The sequence below is a fragment of the Bombina bombina genome, chromosome 2 (assembly GCF_027579735.1).
Source record: "Bombina bombina isolate aBomBom1 chromosome 2, aBomBom1.pri, whole genome shotgun sequence".
NCBI classification, from domain to species: domain Eukaryota; kingdom Metazoa; phylum Chordata; class Amphibia; order Anura; family Bombinatoridae; genus Bombina; species Bombina bombina.
In genome coordinates this window covers 470,302,793-470,318,694 of record NC_069500.1, presented here as the reverse complement: position 1 = coordinate 470,318,694, position 15,902 = coordinate 470,302,793, and the positions used below count along the sequence as shown (strand labels likewise).

The 15,902-nt window shown below is 36.8% G+C and overlaps 1 protein-coding gene across 2 annotated transcripts in view; it reads left to right on the top strand.

Moving 5' to 3' along the window:
• The window catches only part of TCHP (trichoplein keratin filament binding), a 111,999-nt gene that overhangs the window by 20,315 nt on the left and 75,782 nt on the right, over nucleotides 1-15,902 (top strand). For both annotated transcript variants that reach the window (XM_053702104.1, XM_053702106.1), the window contains exons 5-7: nucleotides 10,947-11,015; nucleotides 11,605-11,778; nucleotides 12,164-12,276. In XM_053702104.1, coding sequence (XP_053558079.1) covers nucleotides 10,947-11,015; nucleotides 11,605-11,778; nucleotides 12,164-12,276 — 356 coding nt within the window. The remainder of the gene's footprint in view (nucleotides 1-10,946; nucleotides 11,016-11,604; nucleotides 11,779-12,163; nucleotides 12,277-15,902) is intronic.

Genomic DNA, 15,902 nt, shown 5'->3' with positions numbered 1-15,902 from the left:
TGCACCTTTGGTAAAACTTAAAGAGTGGTACCCTAGGGAAATCAACATTAATGTATTCACTTAGTTTGCTAGTGAGAATTTTGCCTTCAACCCCTATATCCAATAAACAATGTAGTTCCCTTTGGAATTTAATAGTGGGATTGAATGTAAGCTTCTCATAAGTATCCTCATCACATAGCTGGCTATATGCTTCATCCATATACTGTTGTTTGTTCAATGCCACAATCGAACCTCCTTTATCTGATTCAACAATGACTATGTCTTGATTATTTTTTAACTTATCTTATCAAGAGCTTTTTTTTCTTCCTTACTAATATTGTTCCTAATCTTATTTATAGCATTGCCATTGTTTAATAAACCAATTAAATCTTGTTCAATCACAGAATGAAAAATTTCTATAATATCATTTCTTGCATGCACAGGATAAAAAGTACTCGGTTTAGATTTTGCAATCTGTTGCTGCTTACCTATAGGTTCCAGATCACACATCTCATCCTGTAGATCACAAAGGGTTGCTATATCACACAATTAGTCAAACCTACAACTATCGTATAACATCACCTTTTTATTTTTATTCTGACATGAGAGTCCTTCATCGGTGCTTTGTATGTCACCAACCCCAAAATGTTTCTTCAATGTTATTTTCCTCACAAATTTGTTCAGGTCGAGAATAGTTTCAAAAAGGTTAAAGTCCTGCGCAGGTGAAAACCCCAGTCCTTTGGACAGAATCGATGTTTCATATTCTGTAAGGTCTACAGTTGATAGATTAATAATCACCATTTTTTTGGATTTCTTCTCCTCTGGTTCTGTCGACTTGGATATCTGGGCACTTGTGGAGTCTCCATTATCTTCGATTCCTTTGTTTCTGCCTCTACGGGCATTGCTCCCCCGTTTTTTGTCCTTGCTCCCAAAATTTCTGTTGGGCGCTCTTGTGGTTTAACGGGTGTAGAAATGGATGCAACCTCACTGGGATCCATATTTTTTTAATCATTTTCTAAAGATGTAATAGAACTCCCGAAACTTGAGAAAGTTACTTTTTTTTAGGACTCTTTATCTTATCTTTTTTGTTGTTTTTGGCATATTTATCTTTTCATGATCTATTAGTCATATTCCAACTATAGACAATTCCTAGATCATAGTCCTCTTTGTCTCTTTCATACTTTTTGTATTTATTATCAGAGTGTTCATTACCCAGCTGTTCCAATGTATCCTCCAGTTGATTTTGAAATATTGCAACATTGGTATTTTTCAGATCCTCCATCAACATGTCCAATTCCTTTATTTCCAACAGGACAGTGCTTTATTGTTCCTTTTTAAATTTAATAAGTTTTTCCATTAAAATAATGGAACAATCAGATGAGGCTTGATTCCACTCTGTCATAAACTCAGGATACTCTTTATGAAAAGCTGGATATTTTCTCATTCTCAGATTCCTCTGTATTTTTTGTTCTTTTACATATAGCTCTAAAAACTCTATGTCCCACCATAATTTCAATTCTTTAATATGTAATTTTTCTTTTTTTTGAAAACCAAATACTGAGATCCTCTTTAAAAACAGTGTCCACTGCTGTGCCTTTAAGTAAATTGAAAAACCTAGCTCTCCTGTCTGATTCCTTAGACTGCGCCATGTGTATTTAGTCTGGGATACTCGAAAAAGCTAAACAAACACACCCCTTTTGGAGATAAAACAAACAAATTTTATAGTCCAGAGTAGCTGGGAAAACATGTGTTGCCGATATGATTTCAACAATATGTATCCATTACGAAGTTACACTTGTGTAAAGTAACAGGGTTAGTACCCTTTTGTATCCCAGTAGATGTAAGTAAGGTGTACTGTAAAAGTCACATAGACACCAACCTTAAAGGGCCACTAAACCCAAAATCTTTCTTTCATGATTCAGATAGAACATACAAATTTAAACAACATTACAATTTACTTCTATTATTTATTTTGCTTCATTTTTTAGATATCCTTATTTGAAGAAAAAGCAATGCACATGGGTCAGCCAATCACATGAGGCTTCTATGTGCAGCAACCAATCAGCAGCTACTGAGCATATCTAGATATGCTTTTCAACAAATTAGATAATAGAAGTAAATTAGAAAGATGTTTAAAAATGCATTCTCTTTCTAAATCATGAAATAAAAAATGTGGGTATCATGGCCCTTTAATGTTAATCAGTCCGTAGCTTCTGACTCCACCAGACTTGTCAACAAAAGGTATTGTAAATTCCTTATTCCTCAAATTTTCAAACAGTAAATGGCAAATAGCCACAATATAATAGGAAGGAAAATTTCCAATATACCCCAAGGGATCCTACTATTGCTTCAACTAAATGCAAAAAACCTAGCACATTTGGACCCAGTAATTGTAGTCCCACTATTAAAACTTTCATTAGACTCATCACACAAGAAATGGATATGGAGAGGGTGAACACAAAATAGAAAAATAACCTATCAAGAGAAGAACAGTTTGCTATTAAATCACTACAAGCAGACCCCACATTGGTCATCCGTTCAGCAGATAAAGGAGGGACCATAGTACTCATGAATTATACCGATTACCTTGAGGACATCATCCAACAATTAGCAGATACATTGACATATAAAAGATTAACATTTGACCCAACATTTCCATACAAAAATGAGCTGGATGATTTGATTTGGATGGGATTTACACAAGGGTACATCACAGAACAAATTAGAGAATTTTGCATTACAGATTGACCAATCACCCCAATTTTATATACAATACAGAAGATTCACAAAACATTACATAAACCCCCTGGCAGGCCCATTGTCTGCCAGAGGTTCCATTTTCCAACCTGTGGCTCAATATATTGACACCTTACTGCAACCTATGGTTAAAACCACAAGGTCTTTCCTTTTAGACACTGGTGATCTCATTAAACAACTAGCCACTGTACAAATTCAAGAGGGTGATTTATTAGCGAGTTTAGATGTCAACAGTTTATACACAATTATCCCCCATGAGAAAGGATTAGAAGCAATTAAAGAACATCTTTTAAAATTTGAGGGATATAATGGTCCACCAATTGAATTTGTCTTATCCCTTATTGAGCTATGTCTTAAAAAAAACTATTTCCGTTTTGAAGACACTTATTATGTCCAACTAACAGGAACGACCATGGGCTCGAATCTGGCCCCGGCCTACGCTAACACCTTTATGTCTGCATTTGAGAACCATAACTTATGGTTACACCCTGAACACTCCATCATCTTTTACAAACGTTTTATTGATGATATTATTTTGATCTGGAGAGGGGGTAGGACCACATTGAATACATGGTTCAATAAAATTAACACCACAGAATCCACAGTCCGATTCAAAATTAATGTTGAAGAACATAGTATACACTTCCTAGATGTTTCTATTTTCATCACAGGGAACAAACTAGGAACAACACTATACACTAAGCCTACCGACCGTAACTCTCTACCTAGGGCAGAAAGTCGTCATCCTCCGTCATTGTTTAAGGGCATTGTGAAGTCCCAACTCATTAGGACATTTAGGAACAACACAAATAGGGAAACGGGTCTCCCAGATGAATGTGATAAAACATAAATTTGTTGAGAAGGGCTACAAGAAAGAACTTGTGGACAAGATCCTGGATAGAGTTAAGGACGATGAAACCTCAACTGATGCTGTAGTACAAGAAAATTAATCTACACCTATAATCATGAGCACCACTTTTGCACCAAATAACAGACAGACAGGGTACATCCTGAATAAACACTGGCCTCTAATGTCATCAGATACGAAACTTCCTTGTTTTAATAACACTAAACCAATGGTTGGATACAAGAGGGGTACCAATCTCAGAGATCTTCTGGTCAAAACTGACCCCAAACATTGTTACCTACCACCACGGAAGGTTAACATAAAGGGATGTTATAAATACCTGGGGTGCATTACGTGTAACTCAATAATAGCAACAAAATCATTTCACCATCCACATAAAAATAAAGTTTACAACATACGGCATTCTATCTCCTGCAACACAACATATGTTGTTAACTTATTAATATGTCCGTGTGCGTCCTACGTGGGAAAAACACGAGGAACTATCAAGGAGAGAATGGCTAATCATCGCTTGGCGATTAGACAAGCCCTTGAAACAGGACATTCTGATCAACCGGTGGCACGGCATTGCATGATGAAATCACATTCGGTTGCATCTGGGTCTCCGATAGGGGTGGTCACAGTGGGTTGATGGGGTGACAGCACACTGTTTGGTGGGCGGTCCCTCATCTTCCGGGACTGTTGGGATAGGTGCTGTCGGGGTTCCATGGTGGTGGATCCTGTTTCCTCACCCGTCCCCTACCCCAGTTGGAGTGGTAGTCACTCAATCAGTCTATGCCCCCTAATAGCCTGTTCCAAACTTTCATAAGTTGGCACGATTGTGGTACACATATATCTGGCTCAAGCATTGTCTGAGGACACTAACTATAGAGGGACAGTTCAAGTTCCCCAAGGATTTACAGAACATTACACTCAGATTGTTTTTAACATGACATTTTTCATTTTTAATTTTTTTCTGTAATTTTAGGTTCCTAATTATTTTCTTTATTGTTTGGTTATATTGGAAAAGAGAGTATAGATTTAATATGCCAGGAGTATAGGCAATCCAGCTGATACTAAACCGGGTGGTCCGCAAGGGCTCTTGCTCTCATATGTGTTATACAATAGGGTTATTAGCTTTAATATCTCTCTCTCTTGCAGGCTGATATAATGACAAAGGGAGTGAATTAGATCATGATATGTTTAACTTTATTGGGCAAATAGGGCCCATCTGATATAGTTTGATTTTATTGTAAATAGAACATTAGTGAGTCACAGAACTTCCTATAGGGATTTTGAAATGTCTTAATAGTTAGTTTTTGGTTTTCCCTAGCAGGGTACCAGTTTTCCGTTTTTTTAACACATGATTTAGTCTATAATATTTCTTTTTTTATCACAATTTAGAAAAATTCAGAAAGCTATTAGCAGCACATCACTTTTTATAATAGAAATTTTGTGTATAATTTTTTTTGTAGAAATAGTGCACACTTTAGTAATAACAATCTAGGATGATTAAATAGATGACTATTATTACTAAGGCGTCTATGGTAACACTATTGTTTAAACATTAAGATTTTTTCACTATTAAGGCATTATTGAAGAAGGTTATAGTTTGCATGCTCCTGATGTCATCTTATCATAGTTATTTTTGCTTTGTTTTTTATTTTGATATTTTGCTTTGTTATTTTTCCTTGTTATTTCTGGGTATCAGTACAGAATATTCTCTTATTGGATTTTATCATCTCCTGTTGCTATACTCTATCTTTTGTTCTCTAGTTTAAATTACATTTAAATTACATTTAAATCACATCAATGGGTCTAATTTTAGTCCTTCTAAAAAAATCATATGGTTTTTGTCTATATAAATTAATAAATTAAAAAATATTTTTTAGACTTAAAATGTTAAAATTGACTTTAATATTGTTCTTTAAATAGTAATCTTGATTTGAAAATACACATATATGCTGCTGTCTCTAGTTAGGTTTTTGCAGTACTGTTCAGGGATAGGCAAGGTGTCCGTACACGGACACTGGTGTCTGTGACTGGCCCTTGCAGCGTCCACTGCCCATTTGACTTTGGGGAGCGAGGAGTAGGACAGATGAATGCTGGTCCTGACTCCTCCTTGACAAACGCGATGCCATGTTTCGCATGGGTTGTGGCCACTCCCACGTGATGCCGCTTAGTAGCGGGAAAATTACTGATTGAGAGTGAGAGAGAGCGAAGATTCAAGAATCAAGCTGCCACTGTGTCCCGGGAGCTTTATATGCAAAGGTAAAGCACTTTAACCAGCACATGAGGTTTATTATAAGTAGTATTTAATTAGAAAGAAAAGATATACTAAGGTTGTGATTCAAAACCTTAGTATATATTTTCTTTCTGATTAAATAATAGGAAAGGGAGAATATGTAGTGTGAATAAAGTTAGTGGCTTGTCAAAAGACTGCTAGCGATATTGAGTTATGGAATAAATAAAGCCTGAGTGAAATACTGGATGTGTATCTGCATCTGTATAATAACACTCAGCACTATACAACGACACAGTAGTGACACTGGCACATGCGTATAGCCTGACAAATGCTGGTTATAGGATCAGTGGTATCTGCATCAGTATAATAACTTTCAGCACAATATAATGTCACAGTAGTGACACTGGCATATGGGTATAGCCAGAGAAGGGCTGGTTATAGCATCAGAGGTATCTGCATCTGTATAATAACACCCAGCACTCTATAATGACACAGAAGTGACACTGACTTATGTGAATAGCCAGAGAAGGGCTGGTTATAGCATCAGAGGTATCTGCATCAGTATAATAACACCCAGCACTCTATAATGACACAGTAGTGATACTGGCACATGGGTTTAGCCAGAGGAGGGCTGGTTATAGGATCATTGGTATCTGCATCAGTATAATAACACCCAGCACTCTATAATGACACAGTAGTGATACTGGCACATGGGTTTAGCCAGAGGAGGGCTGGTTATAGGATCAGTGGTATCTGCATCAGTATAATAACACTCAGCACTATACAACGACACAGTAGTGACACTGGCACATGCGTATAGCCTGACAAATGCTGGTTATAGGGTCAGTGGTATCTGCATCAGTATAATAACTTTCAGCACAATATAATGTCACAGTAGTGACACTGGCATATGGGTATAGCCAGAGAAGGGCTGGTTATAGCATCAGAGGTATCTGCATCTGTATAATAACACCCAGCACTCTATAATGACACAGAAGTGACACTGACTTATGTGAATAGCCAGAGAAGGGCTGGTTATAGCATCAGAGGTAACTGCATCAGTATAATAACACCCAGCACTCTATAATGACACAGTAGTGATACTGGCACATGGGTTTAGCCAGAGGAGGGCTGGTTATAGGATCAGTGGTATCTGCATCAGTATAATAACACCCAGCACTATATAATGACACAGTAGTGATGCTGGCACATGGGTTTAGCCAGAGGAGGGCTGGTTATAGGATCAGTGGTATCTGCATCAGTATAATAACACCCAGCACTATACAAAGACACAGTAGTGACACTGGCACATGGGTTTAGCCAGAGGAGGGCTGGTTATAGGATTAGTGGTATCTGCATCAGTATAATAACACCCAGCGCTATATAATGACACAGTAATGACACTGGCACATGGGTATAGCCAGAGAAGGGCTGGTTATAGCATCAGAGGTATCTGCATCAGTATAATAACACCCAGCACTCTATAATGACACAGTAGTGATACTGGCACATGGGTTTAGCCAGAGGAGGGCTGGTTATAGGATCAGTGGTATCTGCATCAGTATAATAACAACTAGCACTATATAATGACACAGTAGTGACACTGGCACATGGGTATAGCCAGAGGAGGGCTGGTTATAGGATTAGTGGTATCTGCATCAGTATAATAAAACCTAACACTATATAATGACACAGTAGTGACACTGGCACATGGGTATAGCCAGAGGAGGGCTGGTTATAGGGTCAGTGGTATCTGCATCAGTATAATAACATTCAGCACTATATAATGACACAGTAGTGACACTGGCACATGGGTATAGCCAGAGGAGGGCTGGTTATAGGATCAGTGGTATCTGCATCAGTATAATAACACTCAGCACTATACAAAGACACAGTAGTGACACTGGCACATGGGTATAGCTAGAGGATGGCTAATTATAGGATTGGTGGTATCTGCATCAGTATAATAACATTCAGCACTATATAATGATACAGTAGTGATACTGGCACATGGGTTTAGCCAGAGGAGGGCTGGTTATAGGATTAGTGGTATCTGCATCAGTATAATAACAACTAGAACTATATAATGATCCAGTAGTGACACTGGCATATGGGTATAGCCAGAGGAGGGTTGGTAATAGGATCAGTGGTATCTGCATCAGTATAATAACAACTAGCACTATATAATGACACAGTAGTGACACTGGCACATGGGTATAGCTAGAGGATGGCTAATTATAGGATTGGTGGTATCTGCATCAGTATAATAACATTCAGCACTATATAATGATACAGTAGTGATACTGGCACATGGGTTTAGCCAGAGGAGGGCTGGTTATAGGATCAGTGGTATCTGCATCAGTATAATAACTTTCAGCACTATATAATGATCCAGTAGTGACACTGGCATATGGGTATAGCCAGAGGAGGGTTGGTAATAGGATCAGTGGTATCTGCATCAGTATAATAACAACTAGCACTATATAATGACACAGTAGTGACACTGGCACATGGGTATAGCCAGAGAAGGGCTGGTTATAGCATCAGAGGTATCTGCATCAGTATAATAACACTGAGCACTCTATAATGACACAGTAGTTATACTGGCACATGGGTTTAGCCAGAGGAGGGCTGATTATAGGATCAGTGGTATCTGCATCAGTATAATAACACCTAGCACTATATAATGACACAGCAGCGACACTGGCACATGGGTATAGCCAGAGGAGGGCTGGTTATAGGATTAGTGGTATCTGCATCAGTATAATAAAACCTAACACTATATAATGACACAGTAGTGACACTGGCACATGGGTATAGCCAGAGGAGGGCTGGTTATAGGGTAAGTGGTATCTGCATCAGTATAATAACATTCAGCACTATATAATGACACAGTAGTGACACTGGCACATGGGTATAGCCAAAGGAGGGCTGGTTATAGGATCAGTGGTATCTGCATCAGTATAATAACACTCAGCACTATACAAAGACACAGTAGTGACACTGGCACATGGGTATAGCTAGAGGATGGCTAATTATAGGATTGGTAGTATCTGCATCAGTATAATAACACCCAGCACTATATAATGACACAGTAGTGACACTGGCACATGGGTATAGCCAGAGGAGGGCTGGTTAAAGGATCGGTTGTATCTGCATCAGTATATTAACATTCAGCACTATATAATGATGTTTTTAATGGGACAGTCTACACCAGAATTTTTATTGTTTTAAAAGATAGATAATCCATTTATTACCCATTCTCCAGTTTTGCATAACCAACACTGTTATATTTATATACTTTTTACCTCTGTGATTATCTTGTATCTAAGCCTCTGCAAACTGCCCCTTTATTTCAGTTCTTTTGACAGACTTGCAGTTTAGCCAATCAGTGCTGGCTCCCAGGTAACTTCATGTGCATGAGCACAGTGTTATCTATATGAAACACATGAACTAACACCCTCTAGTGGTGAAAAACTGTTAAAATGCATTCTGAAAAGAGGTGGCCTTCAAGGTCTAAGAAATTAGCATATGAACCTCCTAGGTTAAGCTGTCAACTAAGAATACCAAGAGAACAAAGCAAAATTGGTGATAAAAGTAAATTGGAAAATTGTTTAAAATTCCATGCCCTATCTGAATCATGAAAGTTTATTTTGGACTAGACTGTCCCTTTAATTTGAAATGTACCTTGGTGTCCTTCACTAAGGTCTTTACTTTAGAAAATGTCCACCACAGCCTTGGTTCGTGCCTATCCCTGGTACTGTTTTGTATCCTACTGAATTGTTATTGTTTAAATTAAATATATGAAATGGTTAATTTTGTAAATACCCATTACTGCCCTCTTGTGGCGGCAGGGTATATAAGGATACTTTATATCAGTATTTTATATTGCATGATTAAGGGAGGTTGACTTCCGAAACGTTGCTTGTTTGGTGTGCTCAATAAATAATTGAACTCCACTTTTTTGCTGCCTTCCTTCTCTGTCAAGATTTGGATATTTGTGGGTCTTTGTGGTGACCTAGGTTGGCGTGCAGTGGCCTGCTGTGCTGGACTGTTATTCCTTTTGTGTCATCTTATCATAGTCAATTTATCCCACAGTAGAAGAGGTTAATATTCCCTGGTTTTTGCCAAACCGGAAGTGATGTCACTTCCGGTTTGGTGTAACATCCACTTGCGGTCCACGTATTTATCACTACAAGTATAGAAGGGAATGTAGTGAGATCACACATCATGTCATGACACAAGTATGTTGTAAGTCATACATTTTATTGTGGGACAATAAATTCTATTCGATATTGGAACATCTCGTAAAACCGGAAGTGACACAACTTCCGGTACGCACACATTTGTTCCAACTACGAATAGTAACCCCCTTATCATCCTTTACTACACCCTGGTGAGGGGAATAAATAGTTCCATCCAGTTAACCCATAGGCAATACCGGAGTAGGTATACATATTATTGAGTATGAATGTTTTTGTCTTTAAGCTTGATTAAACCTGAACGATAGAGATAAACCGGAAGTGAGTTAACTTCCAGTTTCAGTGAAACGCATGGCGTGCGTTCCACTGTGGAACTCAGGGACCTAATTGCAGTTCACAGGTGATTTGTGTTTGGATGTTATATGTGAAACACTATTTAAGTTTGTGATGAAGGGGTCTATTTGAACCCCGAAACGTCCATACATTTTTGCTATTGACCCACAGTGGACTGATAGACTTTACTTTGTTACATGCTTTTATTTTTATTGATTTTTTTTATAAAACAGACTAAACTAAGTGAAAAAATGACCTACTCTCTCCCATGTGGGGAAAACATTAATTATTTTTTTTACCTCAAAATTTGACAAAATTCCTAGCTCTACTGCTTACCATGCTATCATAAGTGTCAGAAAGCTGTCTATCCAAATTCCCTTTACATAATAATAATTATGAGGATAAGAGATGAGTCCTTCGTACCATCAAAACGTGAGTTATCTAGATCAATTGAAACTATGAGAAAAATTTATATTTATTACATTCCTTATTCAGTATAATTATTTATTACTTTGGTAGATTTTTTTTTTTGTCGTCACTGTTTTAAGAATAGAATCTATTTTTATTTATTATTCCTCTGCAGGTTGAACATAGCTTGCATAAGAAACACGTGGTTGATGCTTGGTGTGAGCAAGTCACAGAGAAAAATCAGGTAAATGATTAATCAAAAGTAAAAATCAATTAAAGAAACAAATAGGTCCATTCATCTTTGGGGTTTTTTTTTTCCATTTTTCTTTCCTTTTTTTTTTTTTTTTTGCACATATAATTTTGCTATAGGGCTAATAAAAATATATGTATCTCAGGTATGCGTAGAGGCCATATGGGGGGAACTAAGAAATGATGTACTTAAAGATGAGTGTGTCAACTGTCTAGTAAATCCAGTGCCTGAAATAATGAGCTCTTCGTAGCTCAATCACTGACAGTACTCTCAAATGCCTGCGAAGATAAGTGACAGGAAATAGCGTTGTTTTTTTTTTCTTTCTCACCATCAATGAAACAGAGGGACTTATTATAATTGTTCTTATAATACATAATATATGCAACATGCTGAATTGGGTTCTGTATTTTTCCCTTTGTAAACTGTGACTGCCTGTGAATTTTAATATATAATAATATGATGTATATCATTTAAGTAGATATGCATTTTTTTTAATACATTGAGTAGTTACTAGATCTTTAAATCATTGCAGAAATAATGGTGTTTAAACTAGTATAACTATTTTTTTTTTTTTTTTTTAAAGGAACGAGCAGCAGAGGATGAGGAAAAGAGGAGGTATGAAAATGAATATGAGCTTGCAAGGCGAGAAGCTATAGAAAGAATGAAGAGAGAGGAGGAGAGACGTAGAGAGGCAGAGGAGGAGCGCGCTCAGGTCCTGCGCCAACAGATAGATGAGCTCAAATTGCGGGAGTTAGAAGTGAGAGAATAAAACAAGAGTCTCTTGTATAATATTGGATCTGTTGTGTGATGTGTTTCCGAGCATAGTATCTGTAATATTGAGTAATAATATAATTATACAACTGTCTTTGTGAATGGATATTATGAGTTTTATATCTATATAGGTTTCTTTTAAATTACAAAATCAGAGAATACTTATATGTCCCAGAGATTTCTGCTGGTAATACATAACTAACACTTTTCTTTGTTCTCTTATAATGTTGCAAAACAAACCACAAGTGAGACTGTACTGAAGACACAAAACATTTCTTACAAATGTGTAGGATTTCACAGGAATACTCCCCGGTTGTGTTTTCCTTTACACCAAGATTCACATTTTAATTTTTTTTTTATTTTTTATGGAGGCAAAAAAATTAAAGAGAGAACAAGAAGATTTACTGAGGCATCAGTGGGAAGTAGAAGAGCTTGAAGAACAGAGGAAGTTTATGGAGGAACGCAGAAAAAAGACAGAACTTGGGTATGAACATACTTTTTTTTTTTTTTTTAATTATTATTTCATCTCATAGGTGAGCTACTGTTGTAGCAGTGTATTCCTGTAATCAGATGAAAAGCCCGGTCACTTGTCTTGTGACTTCACAGTAGTTCCCTTTAAGCAGGGCTGCCCAGAGAGCGCTAGAGGGCCATTAAGCAGGAGACAAACGCCAGAAATGTGTTCTAAAAAAACAAAACGGTTCCACTCTTCTTCTTAGCTAATTAAAGGTCATCACAATCTTTATTATTATTATCATCAGTTATTTGTAATGCTTTTTGTAGATAAATCATATGATAAGCTTTCCTAAAAGATTGTGATTGACCCCTACATTTTGTAAATTTGAGTAGTATACAGTCAAATGAAATGAAATAAAGAGACAGTAAAGTCAAAATGAATCATAATTCAACCAGAACATATAGATTTCAACAACTTTTCAATTTATTATAAAAGTTGCTTAGTTCTCTTGGTATCCTTTGTTGAAGAACATGTCTGTAGGCACAGGAGTAGCAATGCACTGCATAGAGCTAGCTGGTAGGTAATTGGTGGCTGCATATATATCTGTTTTGTCATTGGCTCACCTTATGTCTCCATCCAGTAGTTCATTGCTGCTCCAGATACTACCTAGATTCACTCGTCAACAAATGATACCAAGGGAACAAAACAAATTTGAAGTGAATTGGAATGTTGATTAAAAATGCATGTTTTATCTGAATCGGAAGTTTAATTTTGACTTTGCTGTCCCTTTTTAAAAGTAACCAATTTACTAATGTTGTGTTTTTTTTTTTGGTTTTTTTTTTCTAATGTTTTTTTTTATCTAACAAGTGATCTAATTCTTATTGGGTAATTTTTAGTGTAATGTTGGTCTATGATCCATAGAAAATGGTTTGACAGTTGCTGCTTAAAGTGATGGTAAATTTCAGACTTTAAGAATGTTGCAAGTGAAAACATATTAGTGTACAAGCAATACTGCATAATTATTTTATTTTTTTAAATGTCTGTATATTTTAAAATACTGTTTGGTATTTTCTGTTCCTCTGCCCCCCTTTATTTCCTCTTTTGGCTGAGCTGTGACAGAGAGCAGTCCCATCCACTCTCTACATAGGCTTCCTAATGGCTTTCAAAGGGCTGGACTTCAAGAGTGTCATGACATACACATTGATTGGATGTATAGGAATTGTCATAAAATGTTCTTCCCAGTGGACTGGCCTAACATTGTAATAAAAACATTACCATTACACGGATTTAGCCCTTTTCACTGAGGAGTTCAACTAATTAGCCATTAAAGGGACAGTCAAGTTAAAAAAAAAACTTTCATGATTCAAATAGAGCATGTCATTTTAAACAACTTTCCAATGTACTTGTATCACCAATTTTGCTTTGTTCTTTTGGTATTCTTAGTTGAAAGCTAAACCTAGGAGGTTCATATGCTAATTTCTTAGACCTTGAAGGCTGCCTCTAATCTAAATGCATTTTGACCATTTTTCACCACTAGAAGGTGTTAGTTAATGTGTTTCATATAGATAACATTGAGCTCATGCACGTGAATTTACCGTGGATTGAGCACTGATTGGCTAAAATGCAAGTCTGTCAAAAGAACTGAAATAAGGGGGCAGTTGGCAGAGGCTTAGATACAAGGTAATTACAGAGGTAAAATGTGTTTCTTTCATGTAATTAGCAAGAGTCCATGAGCTAGTGACGTATGGGATATACATTCCTACCAGGAGGGGCAAAGTTTCCCAAACCTTAAAATGCCTATAAATACACCCCTCACCACACCCACAATTCAGTTTTACAAACTTTGCCTCCGATGGAGGTGGTGAAGTAAGTTTGTGCTAGATTCTACGTTGATATGCGCTCCGCAGCAAGTTGGAGCCCGGTTTTCCTCTCAGCGTGCAGTGAATGTCAGAGGGATGTGAGGAGAGTATTGCCTATTTGAATGCAGTGATCTCCTTCTACGGGGTCTATTTCATAGGTTCTCTGTTATCGGTCGTAGAGATTCATCTCTTACCTCCCTTTTCAGATCGACGATATACTCTTATATATACCATTACCTCTGCTGATTCTCGTTTCAGTACTGGTTTGGCTATCTGCTATATGTAGATGAGTGTCCTGGGGTAAGTAAGTCTTATTTTCTGTGACACTCCTAGCTATGGTTGGGCACTTTGTTTATAAAGTTCTAAATATATGTATTCAAACATTTATTTGCCTTGACTCAGAATGTTCAACTTTCCTTATTTTTCAGACAGTCAGTTTCATATTTGGGATAATGCATTTTAATTTAACATATTTTACCTTAAAATTTGACTTTTTCCCTGTGGGCTGTTAGGCTCGCGGGGGCTGAAAATGCTTCATTTTATTGCGTCATTTTTGGCGCGGACTTTTTTGGCGCAAAAATTCTATTTCCGTTTCCGGCGTCATACGTGTCGCCGGAAGTTGCGTCATTCTTTGACGTTATTTTGCGCCAAAAATGTCGGCGTTCCGGATGTGGCGTCATTTTTGGCGCCAAAAGCATTTAGGCGCCAGATAATGTGGGCGTCTTTTTTGGCGCTAAAAAATTTGGGCGTCATTTTTGTCTCCACATTATTTAAGTCTCATTATTTATTGCTTCTGGTTGCTAGAAGCTTGTTCACTGGCATTTTTTTCCCATTCCTGAAACTGTCATTTAAGGAATTTGATCAATTTTGCTTTATATGTTGTTTTTTTTCTTTTACATATTGCAAGATGTTCCACGTTGCAACTGAGTCAGAAGTTACTACAGGAAAATCACTGCACAGTGCTGGAGCTACCAAGCTAAGTCTGCTATAAACTTTTGGTATCTGTTTCTCCAGCTGTTATTTGTATTGCATGTCATGTCAAACTTATTAATGCAGATAAAATTTCCTTTAGTACTGTTACATTACCTGTTGCTGTTCCGTCAACATCTAATTTTCAGAGTGTTCCTGATAACATAAGAGATTTTATTTATTTTAAATCCATTAAGAAGGCTATGTCTGTTATTTCTCCTTCTAGTATACATAAAAGTCTTTTAAAACTTCTCTTTTTTTCAGATGAATTTTTAAATGAACATCATCATTTTGATGCTGATAAATCTTTGTATTTGTCCAAGATGGAATTTATTCGTTCTTTACTTAAAGAAGTGTTATTTGCATTAGAAATAGAGGATTCTGGTCCTCTTGATACTAAATGTAAACGTTTAAATAAGGTAGTTATTCCAGAGGTGTTTTATCTCCCTGATGCTATTTCTGAAGTAATTTCCAGGGAATGGAATAATTTGGGTAATTTATTTACTCCTTCTAGACGTTTAAGCAAATTATATCCTGTGCCATCTGACAGATTAGAGTTTTTTGGGACAAAAATCCCTAAGGTTATGGGGCTGTCTCTACTCCTGCTAATGTACTACTATTCCTATGGCAGATAGTACTTCATTTAAGGATCCTTTAGATAGGAAAATTGAATCCTTTCTAAGAAAAGCTTACTTATGTTCAGGTAATCTTCTTAGACCTGCTATATTTTTAGCGGATGTTGCTGCAGCTTCAACTTTTTGGTTAGAAGCTTTAGCGCAACAAGTAACAGATCATAATTTTATAGCATTATTATTATTCTATAACATG